The sequence below is a fragment of the Tursiops truncatus genome, chromosome 3, assembly GCF_011762595.2.
Source record: "Tursiops truncatus isolate mTurTru1 chromosome 3, mTurTru1.mat.Y, whole genome shotgun sequence".
Classification (NCBI taxonomy): domain Eukaryota; kingdom Metazoa; phylum Chordata; class Mammalia; order Artiodactyla; family Delphinidae; genus Tursiops; species Tursiops truncatus.
In genome coordinates this window covers 65,781,495-65,796,309 of record NC_047036.1, presented here as the reverse complement: position 1 = coordinate 65,796,309, position 14,815 = coordinate 65,781,495, and the positions used below count along the sequence as shown (strand labels likewise).

Here is a 14,815-nt window from a genome sequence, read left to right as displayed (position 1 = left end):
ATTTAACTATATATATTTTTCAGTGAAATAGAAACAAAAATGTCAAAATTTGATATACACGTCCTTATACTTTCAAGAGACTACCTAGCTAGAAATGCAAAGAATTAGGGCCTCTCATGGGATGAAAGGGAACATATGGCATTATATTTTCTGGGACCAATTACAGCAGTCTTATACCATAGTCATTGCCAAGGCTGTGAACTCCGTAAGGGCAGAGAGCATGTATGTTTTATTGGTTGCTTTATCCTCTGTGCCTAGCATAGTGTTTGGCATTCAACAGATGTTGAATAGCTATTTATCAGATAAATGAATGAAGTGAGCAAGTTAATATGGACATCTTATGAAGAAATGTAAAACCAGTGATTCTGAATATTATATTTTTCACTCCTTTAATAGCTATTCACTATTGTAACAGTAATATTTTTCATCTTCTTCAAGCTTCTAAAAAAATGTGATATTTAAGTGATGCACATAATGGTACAGCTAAAAGAGTTTAGGAATAGAAAGGAAGAAAATAAATGAAAGAGCGTATGGATGCTTAATGCTTATGTTTTATAAAGAGGGAATCAATTACATTGCCTAAAAGGCTAATGGATTTAAAAATAAATAAATGTGACCAAAAGATGCATGAAAGTAAAATTAAAATGAAACCTGGGATGTGGGTCAGGGGAGAAAAACAAGACCAGGGGAAGTGATCAAAATTCCTCATCTTATAGCAGGGAGCACACAAGTAAATCTTAAATTTCAGAACATTAAGGAGCAGAGTGAATAAGTATATGTAGCAAATCACCAAAAGAATGAAAATAGAAATTCTAAAAATTAATTACCTCCAAGGGTAGGCTAAGGATAGAGGATTTTTAATTTCATACTCATCTGTACTTGATGAACATTTTATACAGGCTTAACTTTAATTTAAAAAATTGTTTATCCACTTGCAAAAAAAACTGTGATAAATATTAATATAGCAGTACCTCTATCATAAGCAAAGCTCTCTGAGAAAGAAGTACTCCAAAAGGTGTGGGGAAAAAAATAGAGCCAAAGTTGAGGAGAAGCTGCCAATATTGATCGCTTATTTTAAGCTGGGATATGTTACTGCATTTATATTTCAGATGCAAAGTGTTTGTAAACATTATATTCTTATTTTCTTGTACTATTTTCCAATGTAACACAAGTTTAAAAGATAACTAGAGGGCTTCCCTGGTGGCGCAGTGGTTGAGAGTCCGCCTGCCGATGCAGAAGACGCGGGTTCGTGCCCCGGTCCGGGAGGATCCCGCATGCCGAGGAGCGGCTGGGCCCGTGGGCCGTGGCCGCTGGGCCTGTGCGTCCGGAGCCTGTGCTCCGCGGCGGGAGAGGCCACGGCAGTGAGAGGCCCGCGTACCGCAAAAAAAAAAAAAAAAAAAAAGATAACTAGAACATACACCTGAGTGTACAATAATAAAATACTTTAAACATATACAAAGTAAAAATCAGTTATAAAAATTTACAATAAAAATCTTGTATAATAATTCAATATGTAAATCCATAACTACAGTAACCAATTAGTAACTTATCTGATTTAAAGGCATATTTAATTTCTATATAAATCACTTCAATAATTCTTGATTGAAAGATTATGTGTACTTATCAACTATCAAGCAAATTTCCAAACCTTTATTAAAATTAACATTTGGTATAACTCATGAATTAAAAATAGATATCAAAATGAAATATATCTTTTTTGTCTAAAGAATATTATTAATCTAAATAGATAGTGTCACGGCTACACTGTCAAAGGTAACAACATTTCTGTGATAGGAAAGCAAACTCAGTAGAATGCATGGCATTCTGTGAGTTAACCTTGCTTGGTTTTAGCAAAGCTTTAGGATTTTGTTACAACCAAACCTCTAATCATTAAACTGAATAACACTTCCTAGACAAAGCTGGGGAGTGGGGGTTGGCTAGGAAATAGTATTATTGTGAATAGTTTCAGGATATGAATTTACTCTTGATTATTAATGATTAACAAATTCAGAGAACTCTATCTTTTTATTTAATATTCAGTAACTAACAGGTACATACCATCCTCCCATCACATTTGTAATGCCATTCCTCCCTTACAGCATTATGATGTTACTATGCCTTCCATATTATTGATACTTGCCTCCTGCCAACCCTCCACGTCAAGAACTGAACAGGTATTAGTAAGTGAGACATATGGGATTCATTCCTAAGTTTAGCAATACTAAAGGAGAACTCACATACAACCAGATCAGACCACAGCTGGTCCAAGGATCATCTCTAAAGCAAAGCTCAAACCTGATGAAACCATAAATAACATCAAACAGGAAAGGCCTAATGATGCTTTATCCTTTTAACAGTGACTGGGACAACAGAACAATAAAGTTTAATTAGCAGCCTAGGACTGAGGTATCCAGGAACTCAGACCAAATGACAGTACTTAAAAAAAAAAAAAACACTAAACTAAAAGAGTAAAAACTAAATATGGAAAACACTGAATATTCAAATAAAATATTTCTGGATGGGAAAACAAAGAATTTAAGAATAAATGTCAAAAAAAAACAACAAAAATGAGAGCAGAAACAAGGTAATTTCGTGGAGAAATAACATCCAAAATAAAAGAGTAAATGATAACCCAAAATAAAACAACAGCTATGTAAATGTGAACATGTGGTACTTAGAAACAGTGCAGTAATCCTTGTATTTACAGCTCTGATCAAATTTATATCCAGGTCAGGGTTGTGCAGCAAAAGAAAATCTTCACAGAGTTCAGAGGACAAAGAATGCTAAAAAGAAATGGAAAAGCAAGCAGTGGTAAAGAGATTTAATAAGCCTCTAAGTACTGAAGAAGATGGTAAACAGCTGTTCCTCATCCTTTCTGATGACAGAACAAGAGGAAATGGCCTTCAGTACACCATGAAGGACTCAGATTACCAATAGATGGAAGGAAGAATTTTCTGCCTGTGACTGTTCTTAAACAATGTAATGGGCTACCAACAGGAGTTGAAGATATCTCTTGAGGTCTTTAAAAATTGGACTAAATTCATCTGGCTATAATGTGATCCTAGCTTGAAGGCAGAGAGATGAAGTAGAAGAGCTTTCAAGGTCTCTTCTATTCTAATGATTCCATGAGTGTCAACCCAATTCAAAATGCTGAAAACTGCCTTCAATTATAGGTTTAATAACTATAACTCAGAGTAAAGCTAGAGAGTTTCTAACTTGATGTCTGAGTGCAAACAAAAGACCTATTCAGTAACGTGGAACTTGAGAGTTGTTATTTGAAACTAAATAGGAAAAACCAGTGAAATAAATATAGCTAATGACCTAAGGATTTACATACAATATTTCTAATGTCTTCTCCTTTATCTAAACTATACAGAATTAAATTAATCCAGTAATGTCACTTGTTTAAAATGGAGCTAAGACTGCAATTATTAAATAGCAAATAAAAGAATAACAGCAAATATATATGTTAAAAGTCTACATGTTAAAGCTCGTTCTTTTTACTCTTACTGTAATTCCTCACTCCTTACTCAAACCTTATTTATTCTCCACTGTCATCCCAAATGGAAACAGCTTTAGATTTGGCTCTGATTATAATAATGATACATATTTAAACACAAAAATATATGCAAAAAATACTCCCAAGAAGTAAAGGAAAATTTAATTCACAATTCTAGACACACACTATTATCATTTAATTTTCTCTTTCTAGATACTCTCTATCTGAAGACATATTTTACAAAAAAAAATGAGACACTCTTCATATTTTTGGAAATTCACATTTTGCCTCAACACATCATAAACATTTTCCATGGTATAAGCACCATGTATATGATTGCTTTTTGCTCATATAATATCCTAGTGTGTATTAAATATATTTCAGACCTATCTACCATAGCTTCTAAGGGAATTCTCAGCACCTATTTTGTGACCCACACCCCCACTCTCCCAGGCACACATAGTCTTGAAAAACGATAAGGAAGAAATGATTGGATCATGAATGGACACTGATATAAGACTAATCAGAACCAGCACGGAAACTGAACTGTGACCAGGCCTAATGAGAAGACCTCAACTCTACTATCTATGTGGTCAGTTACCTAACTCAGTATGTTTGTATCCTATTTCTAATCTCTCTAAAGACTCTTGATCAGTACTACTGCCTTATGGAAGCAGGAGCTGTAAATCCTTTGCTCATTTCCCAGTGTACTAAGGCTCTGGAGAGGGAACACTTCAGGAAATACTGCTTGGCCATGACCAAGGTGTATTTACAGCTCTTTAAAATGGCCACTTTCTGTATGATAGGAAAGAAAACCAAATTTGGAAAATAGATAAATCTACTAATCCAACATCTAGAATACAACCAAGAGCCTAGAATTCTCTGGAGTGGACTTTGTTTCCTCTGTTTGAAGGGCCACTCCAAGGGCACACATCTTCAATTCCTGAAGAAGATATGTGATCCAGTATTTACAAAAAAAAAAAAGAATAGCTGGAGCATAATAAGACTGGTGATAAGCTACATGGCTATGCTTTTGATCAAATAGGTAACTTTTTGCCACAATAATACTAAAGAATTTTCTGGGTAATTCCGAAACAGTAAATCAAGCATCCGTGGGGCACATATTATATATACCCTCATACGCTGTTTTACAGCACAAGGTATATTTGTCTCCACTGTCTCATCTTTGTTCCCTGCTGCTTTCCATCCTATGGCAGTGGTGTTGAATACTGATGAGATAATACCTCTTTCAACGTCTTGCAGACATTTTAAAGCAATTTGCTCAAGTACCAAGTACCCAGTCTGCATTTTTGTGGGCAATTTGTGAATCAAATTTCCGATCATCCTGAGGGTATTTTGAGTTTTTAATATAATGGCTTATCACGACCAGGGTACGTCTCATTTCATTTGATTTATTTTGTATATAAAATAGAAAAACACACTCAAACTACTGATATGAGCCCCAAAACATGCTTTCTAGACCAAATATTTGGTATTAATTCATAAGAACATGAATTTTAAAGAGAAACGTTAAATTATTTTTCTGTATGGTTTCCTAACATTTATATAATTTTGATTTGGTCTAATTACTTTATATAATTGGAGATAAAAATTAATTCAGAACTAAAAGAAAATAAGATATTTTATTAATATAATAAATGAGAGCCAAATAGAACCAAGTTTTAGGTGATAGGTGTTAAGTTGATGCCTTGCATTAATTAATAAATATAAGTAAATGTATAGAAACAATATCCTCTAGTCAACCTCATTTTCACATACATATATTGATGATGAAAAAACCCTTCACGTTTTTCATGCACTCCCCCATATACTTACTAATGTCCATAAAGAACAATCTTAGTGAGTGCCCTAAAAAGATCCTAAATTGGATAAATGTTCTTATGTTTTAGAGCAACTGGTTTGAATGAAAGATAAAAAATCTACTTTACATAGTGGATGTAATAATAATTATTATTATTTTATATATTCTACATAATTATTTCAAATGCTACAATGTATATATATATACAAATGCATGCATATTATATTAATATATCTTTATAGAGATACAAATATTCACAACATATATTTTATTTCCTTCAAACATCTTTTACATAATAGAGTAATACAGGCTACACCCTGGACCAGCCTAGGTTATGATATAGTTGAGAAAAATGCATAATTGAGAAGATAGGTCACTTTCTTCTTCATCGTTTAAAAGATAAGGAGCAAAATCAGGAAAATAAAGGCTTTTCAATGTCTTATCCAGTAGTAACAATTACTTCTTTTTAAAATGCTGATAGTATGAATTTTCAATCAATCAGCAAAAATAAGTCTTTATTAGGAACCAAAACACAAACTTCACCTGAAATAGATGCCATTCATAAAAAGATTCCAAATAAGGAATCAACTATGCTTATTTATATTTCATGTCTTTTTTATTCATTATTAATCTTATAATTTGAAGTCAATTAATCCTTATAAACATCAACTTCCTAAACTTTGATTAATATTAATGAGTTCTGATTCTCACTGTCCAATTACTCCTTATTGTTATTAGTTTGCCGGGGCCACCAAATACTAAGGACCTAAAAGTGTTAATGTACTCATATAATGTACAATAATGACCAATAATTTAGTTTAATCACATTAAGTAAAGGTACAATTAATGACAGATTTCATTTTAAATATATGCTAGTCTACATATATTATAAATGTATAAATCATTAACTTATAGCTACAATGATATAAAGAGCTTAGTGTTTTTATGATACAAGCACATTATGCACACACCGTCCTTGGACATCATTCCAGTCTCTCAGAAGCCTTTCATTTTCTTTCTGTAGGTGCTCATTTTTGGCTTGGTTTTCTGCAATGGTGTCCAGGCAACGACAAATAAGTTCTCTAATGACCTCAGCTGGGTTTGCAACTTTCTCTAGGTTGAAGGAACCAAGTCTGAACTAGGATGAAAGGAAAACATGATTAGCTTTGGGGGAGAATATCAAAATTGAGTGGTCCAGTTTTAAATACACATATTTTCTTCTGAGAGGAAAAATGTTTAAGATTTAAATATAGCTCATTTACCAGATATAAATACAATGAACAAAATTACTGGGCAGCTTCCTACTTTTTTACTAAAGCTTATCAGATAAATCAACATATAACCTAAGAATAATTCTTTTTAAGTGGTAAGTCATTCTCCCACCTCCTAGCAGAAAAGAAAACAACATAAATACCATATAAGCATACTACCATCTGTTTGCTACTACCTAATTTAAGTCACTATGCTCAGAATAAGGAAAGAAATTATACATGAAGACTCTCTTTTTTTTTTTTTTTTGGCCATGTGGCATGCATGCAGGATCTTAGTTCCCTGACCAGGGATCAAACCCGTGCCCCCTGCAGTGGAAGCGCAGAGTCTTAACCACTGGACTGCCAGGGAAGTCCCTACATGAAGATTCTTAACTCTGGTTTCTGTTAGTACTGATAGTAAAATCAAATAACTGACAGAAGCTACCTGTGAAGAAAGAGAAAAATTTTTGTAATACCTAAGAAAAAGATAGGGTTTTAAAAAACAGATAAAGGAGTAATGACTGTTACCAGGTTCATCAAAAACCAACAATTTATTACTATAAATTATAAATAATAATGTCACATGTCAAACTTGAGTACTTTTGCATAAAGGTAAGACATAAAAATATCTTAATTCCTCTGTGAGAGGGCACTACAAAATAAAACCGTGTAATAAAATTTTATTATAGTTAAGGAATTCTGAAAGGAACACAGGCTCTCCTCATTTGGTAGATAAAGATACTGAAACACAATGATTTACTAATAACTATAATATCCTTATTATTAAAATTAGAATTATTGTAACTAAAATAAGCTTTTAAATGACAATTATAATTATATAGCCACCATACCTTACAATTGAAGTATAACTCAAGCATAGCACAAATACAAATTAATCTAATCATCACCAAAATGGAACTATTATATCCATTTTATAGATTAGTAAAGTGAGGTTCAGAGTAGTTATCTAATATACTGAAGGAATAAAATCAAGATCCTACTATACTATCCTGTTACACTGTTTCCTGACATAAATGAGTATGGTAAACAAACAAGTAAGAGGAAGAATTAGGTTCAGAACCTACACATAATTCTGAAGAGAGATTTTAAAGGCATTAAGTAGGTAGCAAAATTGAGGGTACAAAAGGGTTTTTTTGGTTTTGTGTTGTTGTTTGTCTCCTGGATCAGTAATTTCTATTATGGCATTCACTAATAGGAATATTTCTAAAGTGTCTTGCCTGTAAAGGAGTATTTCTATAAATATGTTACATACAGATTGAGAAATATTTAATAGTGATTGATAATTCTGAGACAAATCACTGTTAGTCGATTTACAAATAAAACTAAAAGTCACTACAGTAAAAATCCAATGTTTGCAATCTGAGTGGCAATTTATAAAACATTTCAGTTAATTCCTATAATTTAGAATCATTTAGTTGTTTAACCCCACAGAGTAAACTTTTCTGGATGAATTATGTTTACCAATTTATTTTAAATTTTCAGATCGAAAACACAGGTAGATATTTTACTTAATATTTAGAAACCCTGTGAAAAGACCTAAACACTGACAATTCCTAGGTGTTGAAAAACATTTATATATACTTGCTTAAAATGTAAAGGAAAACAAAGGATATTTATATTCTTGTATTATAGGCACACTTTAGAGGACTGAATAGTACTGGTTTAGTCACAAAGAAACTGAGTATGTATTTGTGTATTTTTTTTTTGAAATCCGAGGAGGTCACAATGTCTTCTTAATCCTTTAATTTGTTTTATCTGTTTTATCTCACCTCTTTCTCTTTCTTAACAAAAGAATGGGAATCAGATTAAGAAAAATTGTCCTTTATTTCAATATTTCAATGAGTACATCCAGTTGTGTAGATATATAAAACCTAAATTAGAGCTTAATTCTAATTTTAATAGTAAAATTATTATTTTAAAATAGTATAATTATTATTATTAAACCTTTACCCAAAAAAGACTTGGAAAAATTCTAAGAATTTTGAAATTATTTCAGACTATTTGTCACATCTGATTTATTTCTCTTATACTTAGAATCAAATGGCCAAAAACATTTGCATATAAGTGCATATAATGAGTCCATTTAACAAGTATATAAGTTTAAATAGGAAAGTTTTATCTATGTAAAGAATATATAAATTGAAAGTAAATTTGAGCACTAACCTTTTAAAGCTTCTCTTATGCAAACAAACATACAAAAATTAAGATTAGCTGTAGAATATTACTTCTTTGAGTCCATGCAGAAGAAAAATTAAGCTTATTTTATTTTTAGACAATAGATTACATTATCAGTAAAACATAAACCCACACTGTGATTTTGTATTCTCGCATTATCACAATTGTCAGGAAGCTTTGACTAAGATGGACATTTTTAGAAAGAAAAGAGTTTTTCATCACTTGGAAGTTTCAAAAATGCCAAATGGAAAATGATCCATTATCCATTTCAAAGTGTGATATTCAGGATCACACGCTGATCCTGAATACAGTAATCAGTAAAATACAAATGCACAGATAAACACAAGTCTAGCCTCCTAACATTCTATTTTAGATGGCAAAAGAAAAAGGGAACAATTTTAAATCACTAATAACAAGAAACTTTTTTTTCAAAATATCATTCAAATCCTTACATCCGGACTTCCGGGAAGATGGCGGAAGAGTAAGACGCGGAGATCACCTTCCTCTCCACAGATACACCAGAAATACATCTACGCGTGGAACAACTCCTACGGAGCACCTACTGAACGCTGGCAGAAGACCTCAGACCTCCCAAAAGGCAAGGAACCCCCCACGTACCTGGTTAGGGCAAAAGAAAAAACTAAACAGAGACAAAAGGATAGGGACGGGTCCTGCACCAGCAGGAGAGAGCTGTGAAGGAGGAAAAGTGTCCACACACTAGGAAGCCCCTTCGCGGGTGGAGACTTCGGGAGGCGGAGTGGGGCAGCTTGGGAGCCGCGGAGGAGAGCACAGCAACAGGGGTGCGGAGGGCAAAGCGGACAGATTCCAGCGCAGAGGATCGGGCCGACCGGCACTCACCAGCCGAGAGGCTTGTCTGCTCACCCGCTGGGGCGGGCGGGACTGGGAGCTGAGGCTCCGGCTTTTGTCGGAGCGTCGGGAGGGGACTGGGGTTGGCGGCGTGAACACAGCCTGCAGGGCGTTGGTGCGCCGCGGCTGGCCGGGAGAGAGTCCGGGGAGGGGTCTGGACCTGCCGAAGAGGCAAGAGACTTTTACGTCCCTCTTTGTTTCCTGGTGCACGAGGAGAGGGGATTAAGAACGCTGCTTGAGAGAGCTCCAGGGACGGGCGCGAGCCGCGGCTAAGAGTGCGGAGCCCAGAGACGGACATGGGACGCTAAGGCCGCTGCTGCCGCCGCCAGGAGGCCTGTGTGCGAACACAGGTCATTAGCCACACGCCCTTCCGGGGAGCCTGTGCAGCCCGCCACTGCCAGGGTCCCGGGATCCAGGGACGGCTCCCCCGGGAGAACGCACGGCGCGCCTCAGGCTGCAACATCACGCTGGCCTCTGCCGCTGCAGGCCCACCCCGCACTCCGTGACCCTCCCTACCCCCCGGCCTGGGTGAGCCAGAGCCTCCGAATCAGCGGCTCCTTTAACCCCGTCCTGTCTGAGCAAAGAACAGACGCCCTCCGGCGACCTACACGCACAGGCGGGGCCAAATCCAAAGCTGAGCCCCTGGGAACTGTGAGAACAAAGAAGAGAAAGGGAAATCTCTCCCAGCAGCCTCAGAAGCAGCGGATTAAAGCTCCACAATCAACTTGATATACCCTGCATCTGTGGAATACCTGAATAGACAACGAATCATCCCAAATTAAGGAGCCCTGTGGATGAAAGGCTCTTGGTGCTGCAGCCAGGAGTCAGTGCTGTGCCTCTGAGGTGGGAGAGCCAACATCAGGACACTGGTCCACAAGAGGCCTCCCAGCTGCACATAATATCAAACAGCAAAAATCTCCGAGAGATCTCCATCTCAATGCCAGCACCCAGCTTCACTCAACGACCAGCAAGCTACAGTGCTGGACATCCTATGCCAAACAATTAGCAAGACAGGAACACAACCCCACCCATTAGCAGAGAGGCTGCCCAAAATCATAATAAGTCTACAGACACCCCAAAACACACCACCAGACGTGGACCTGCCCACCAGAAAGACAAGATCCAGCCTCATCCACCAGAACACAGGCACTAGTACCCTCCACCAGGAAGCCTACACAACCCACTGAACCAACCTTAGCCACTGGGGACAGACACAAAAAACAACAGGAACTACGAACCTTCAGCCTGCAAAAAAGGAGACCCCAAACACAGTAAGATAAGCAAAATGAAAAGACAGAAAAACACACAGCAGATGAAGGAGCAAGATAAAAACCCACCAGACCTAACAAATGAAGAGGAAATAGGCAGTCTACCTGAAAAAGAATTCAGAATAATGATAGTAAGGTTGATCCGAAATCTTGGAGATAGAATGGACAATAGAATGGACAAATTGCAAGAATCAGTTAACAGGGACCTAGAAGAACTAAAGATGAAACAAGCAACGATGAACAACACAATAAATGAAATTAAAAGTACTCTAGATGGGATCAATAGCAGAATAACTGAGGCAGAAGAACGGATAAGTGACCTGGAAGATAAAATAGTGGAAATAACTACTGCAGAGCAGAATAAAGAAAAAAGAATGAAAAGAACTGAGGACAGTCTCAGAGACCTCTGGGACAACATTAAACGCACCAACATTCGAATTATAGGGGTTCCAGAAGAAGAAGAGAAAAAGAAAGGGACTGAGAAAATATTTGAAGAGATTATAGTTGAAAACTTCCCTAATATGGGAAAGGAAATAGTTAATCAAGTCCAGGAAGCACAGAGAGTCCCATACAGGATAAATCCAAGGAGAAATACGCCAAGACACATATTAATCAAACTGTCAAAAATTAAATACAAAGAAAACATATTAAAAGCAGCAAGGGAAAAACAACAAATAACACAAAAGGGAATCCCCATAAGGTTAACAGCTGATCTTTCAGCAGAAACTCTGCAAGCCAGAAGGGAGTGGCAGGACATATTGAAAGTGTTGAAGGAGAAAAACCTGCAACCAAGATTACTCTACCCAGCAAGGATCTCATTCAGATTTGATGGAGAAATTAAAACCTTTACAGACAAGCAAAAGCTGAGAGAGTTCAGCACCACCAAACCAGCTCTACAACAACTGCTAAAGGAACTTCTCTAGGCAAGAAACACAAAAGAAGGAAAGGACCTACAATAACGAACCCAAAACAATTAAGAAAATGGGAATAGGAACACACATACCGATAATTACCTTAAATGTAAATGGACTAAATGCTCCCACCAAAAGACACAGATTGGCTGAATGGATACAAATCCTTACATCCAAAATTCCAAAGGAGAATTCTTAAATTTCTTCTTGGCTATTTAGTATAGAATAAACTTAAAATGTCATTTCTTCTTAAGAGTAGGCAAGTATTTTTCAGTTTCTATTTTTTCTAATTATATTCACTAGTTTGGGGTCCTTTAACAGGCGTGAACATCTGTTATTCCAAACAATAAAAATAATCAAGAAGTATTTAAAACTCAATCCAAGAAAAATATTTAACTTGAGATATTCTGCTTATTTTTTAGAAAAATTCTGGAATGTATGAGAGAGTGAGTCTGCTGGACCATCCTGTCTGTATACACATGGTTCAGAGCCAAGGCAGGAAGCACCCTTCCACTCTCACTACCTCTGTTCCAGCCTGTCTACCTCATAGATGCAAGGGACCACACGCCCATGTGAACTGGACTTAGAGAAGGGCCTCAAATCAGGCCTAATGAATTGAGAAGCATGAAATATTTCTGTGCTCTAACTCTATATTCAGCCCATCTTTATACCATCCCTCAAATGAAGTGGCAACTTTAGAAAAGTATTGTTTTTAAAACTAGCAAATTCCAACAAAAGTTACACTGTATGTTTTTATCAATTTAAAAATCTTTTGCTTTAGTTTTTTGTTGGACATGTAAGGCTATTAATACAGATGTTCTTTATTAGTTCTGTAATTTCAAAATAATCTGCAATATGAAATCAGGACTTCAAATGGTACACCAGAGTCAGAAACCACAAATTAAAGACATTTTGAAAGTATATCTCTTCTTTAGAGACATGGGCAAAAATAAATTTCTCTTTTGTAGTTAGTTCTCAAGATCGTATGGAGAATTCAGTGTACACAAACCTATACTAAGCATCTCATTCAGTCTATAATCTAAGATTTTAAGCTATGTTTTTATTTTTCCATGTAAAAAAAAGTTGAAAACAATTAACTTCTTAAATACTGGTAATCATAGTAGGTTGCACTAGTTGACTCTAAACTCTCATTATTTTAGCTAGCAAAACAGATAGCATCTTTGATCTGATCTGCATTAAAAATTCTCAATTTCAGAAAACTTATCCATTTTCTTTAGCCAGGCTTTTATTCTGGATACCTATCTGTCAATTCTTTAAATCCAAGATTAAATGCCACACCCCCTTACTCATCACTTCAAAGTCCAGAGCAAATTCTCTTAAAACTACTTTAGCCTACATTGGCTTCTCTGTTCTTGATACTTCAGAGTTTGTCTCACACAATTTTTCACTCAGTTTCATCCTCCCTATATTTTTCTCTTGTTTCAGAAATGCAGTCTTTTCCTTTAAATTTCTAGCTCTTTGAGGTCAGAGACCCTATCTTATGTCTTCCTTAGTCTCCACAGTGTCTTATACAGTTCTAGACATATATTAAGTGCTCAATAAAGACTTGAATTTGTTAAAATTGCAATGATCCTTATTAATAAGAGAATACAATTATAATGTGGCAGGGTAAAGGAAATAATTGGGACAGTGATTCTCTGAATACAAATTAAGAAATATTTTAATCTGTTTAAGGATGTAACCGTTTTATTTTATTGAATAGTATAATTTCAACCAAAAGGGCATGGTTTAAATATTGCATAATAGCTCTCAATACTGTGATAATATATAAGTTTAATAAAACCTAAAAAGATACTTTTTTTTTAAAGAATGTATAAAGTTATATATGTACTCAGTTATCAGGTTCTTTGGAGTGGCCAAACAGATAAAAGAGAATATATAGTATTGGTAAAATACACTAAATAAACACTAATTCCAGGGGAATTGTTTATGGCCATTCCACATGTTTCTGGGGATAGGAGGATTATCAAGGTGTGAGTTGATACTCTGCTTAGAATATATCAACTAACGAGCTGCATTTTGATACGTTATCAAAGTAGTCTAAATAACCTTACAAAATTAATATTTGTTACTGTCCTGGGAACCAAGATGTAAAGGTAAAGGAAAAGGAGGAATAAAGATATCTTGATGTGATTCCTAGGCAATAATGGTCACACAGGAACTCCGTTCTTTTCAGTGTTTTTAAATTTATTAGTATTAAAAAAAAGTTCAGCTGTGCCTAGATATGTATACACTAAAAAAGTAAAGCCTATTCATTATAGTGTGTAATACAGGATATTTTGTCTATTGTAGACAAATACATAGTTGTAAATATACCATTGTTGTAATACATAGTTGTAAAATTCTAGTAATAAAGGAAATCAGTCAAGTTATGTAGTAAAAAAGAAACTAAACTGTATTACTTTGGCCTAGTTATGTTAATCATCAACTGTAAGTATTCTGAATCAACTATTTCTTACTAAGGTCTTAGTATCATGAACTCTTTGGTTTTGTGACCTGCTGAAATGTTATTTTAGATTTAAATAAAAAATATTACAAATGAATCTTCTAAAACAGTGACATACCTAGGTTGATAACTGGTCACATTTAACTTCCAAGGTAGCTAGAACTGAGCAAAGAATACTGATAAGGACTTTCTAAGCAGATAAGAGAGCTTTATTGTGAGGCTATTAATCTCACCTTTCCAACTATTTTCTTGACCAAATTTCTTAAAGCTTATTTAAAAATGTTTAAATATCTCAAGATGATTATATGATCAAACAAGGCTCTGCATATGCAGAGTTGTAGATCTGTAGATCCTATAGGTTCTTACAATTAAAATGCAATCTTCTAAAAGTGAAAATACACTGAGCTCTAATTATAGGGCTAAAAATTATTAGATTTTAAGGACATGCTATATGCTTTAATATATTAAGTACCATCTAAGAATTATTTGGTATTCATAATTGCAAAATTCATTGGTGGGAGTCAGAGAACCCTTG

The 14,815-nt window shown here is 35.3% G+C and overlaps 1 protein-coding gene across 7 annotated transcripts in view; it reads right to left on the bottom strand.

Moving 5' to 3' along the window:
• XRCC4 (X-ray repair cross complementing 4) overlaps positions 1–14,815 on the bottom strand; it is a 389,471-nt gene that overhangs the window by 267,482 nt on the left and 107,174 nt on the right. For all 7 annotated transcript variants that reach the window (XR_012330745.1, XM_019929741.3, XM_073802272.1 and 4 more), the window contains one exon: positions 6,293–6,459. Coding sequence is in view for 6 of the 7 variants with exons in the window: in XM_019929741.3 (XP_019785300.1) it covers positions 6,293–6,459 (167 nt within the window). In the remaining variant the exon portion in view is untranslated. The remainder of the gene's footprint in view (positions 1–6,292; positions 6,460–14,815) is intronic.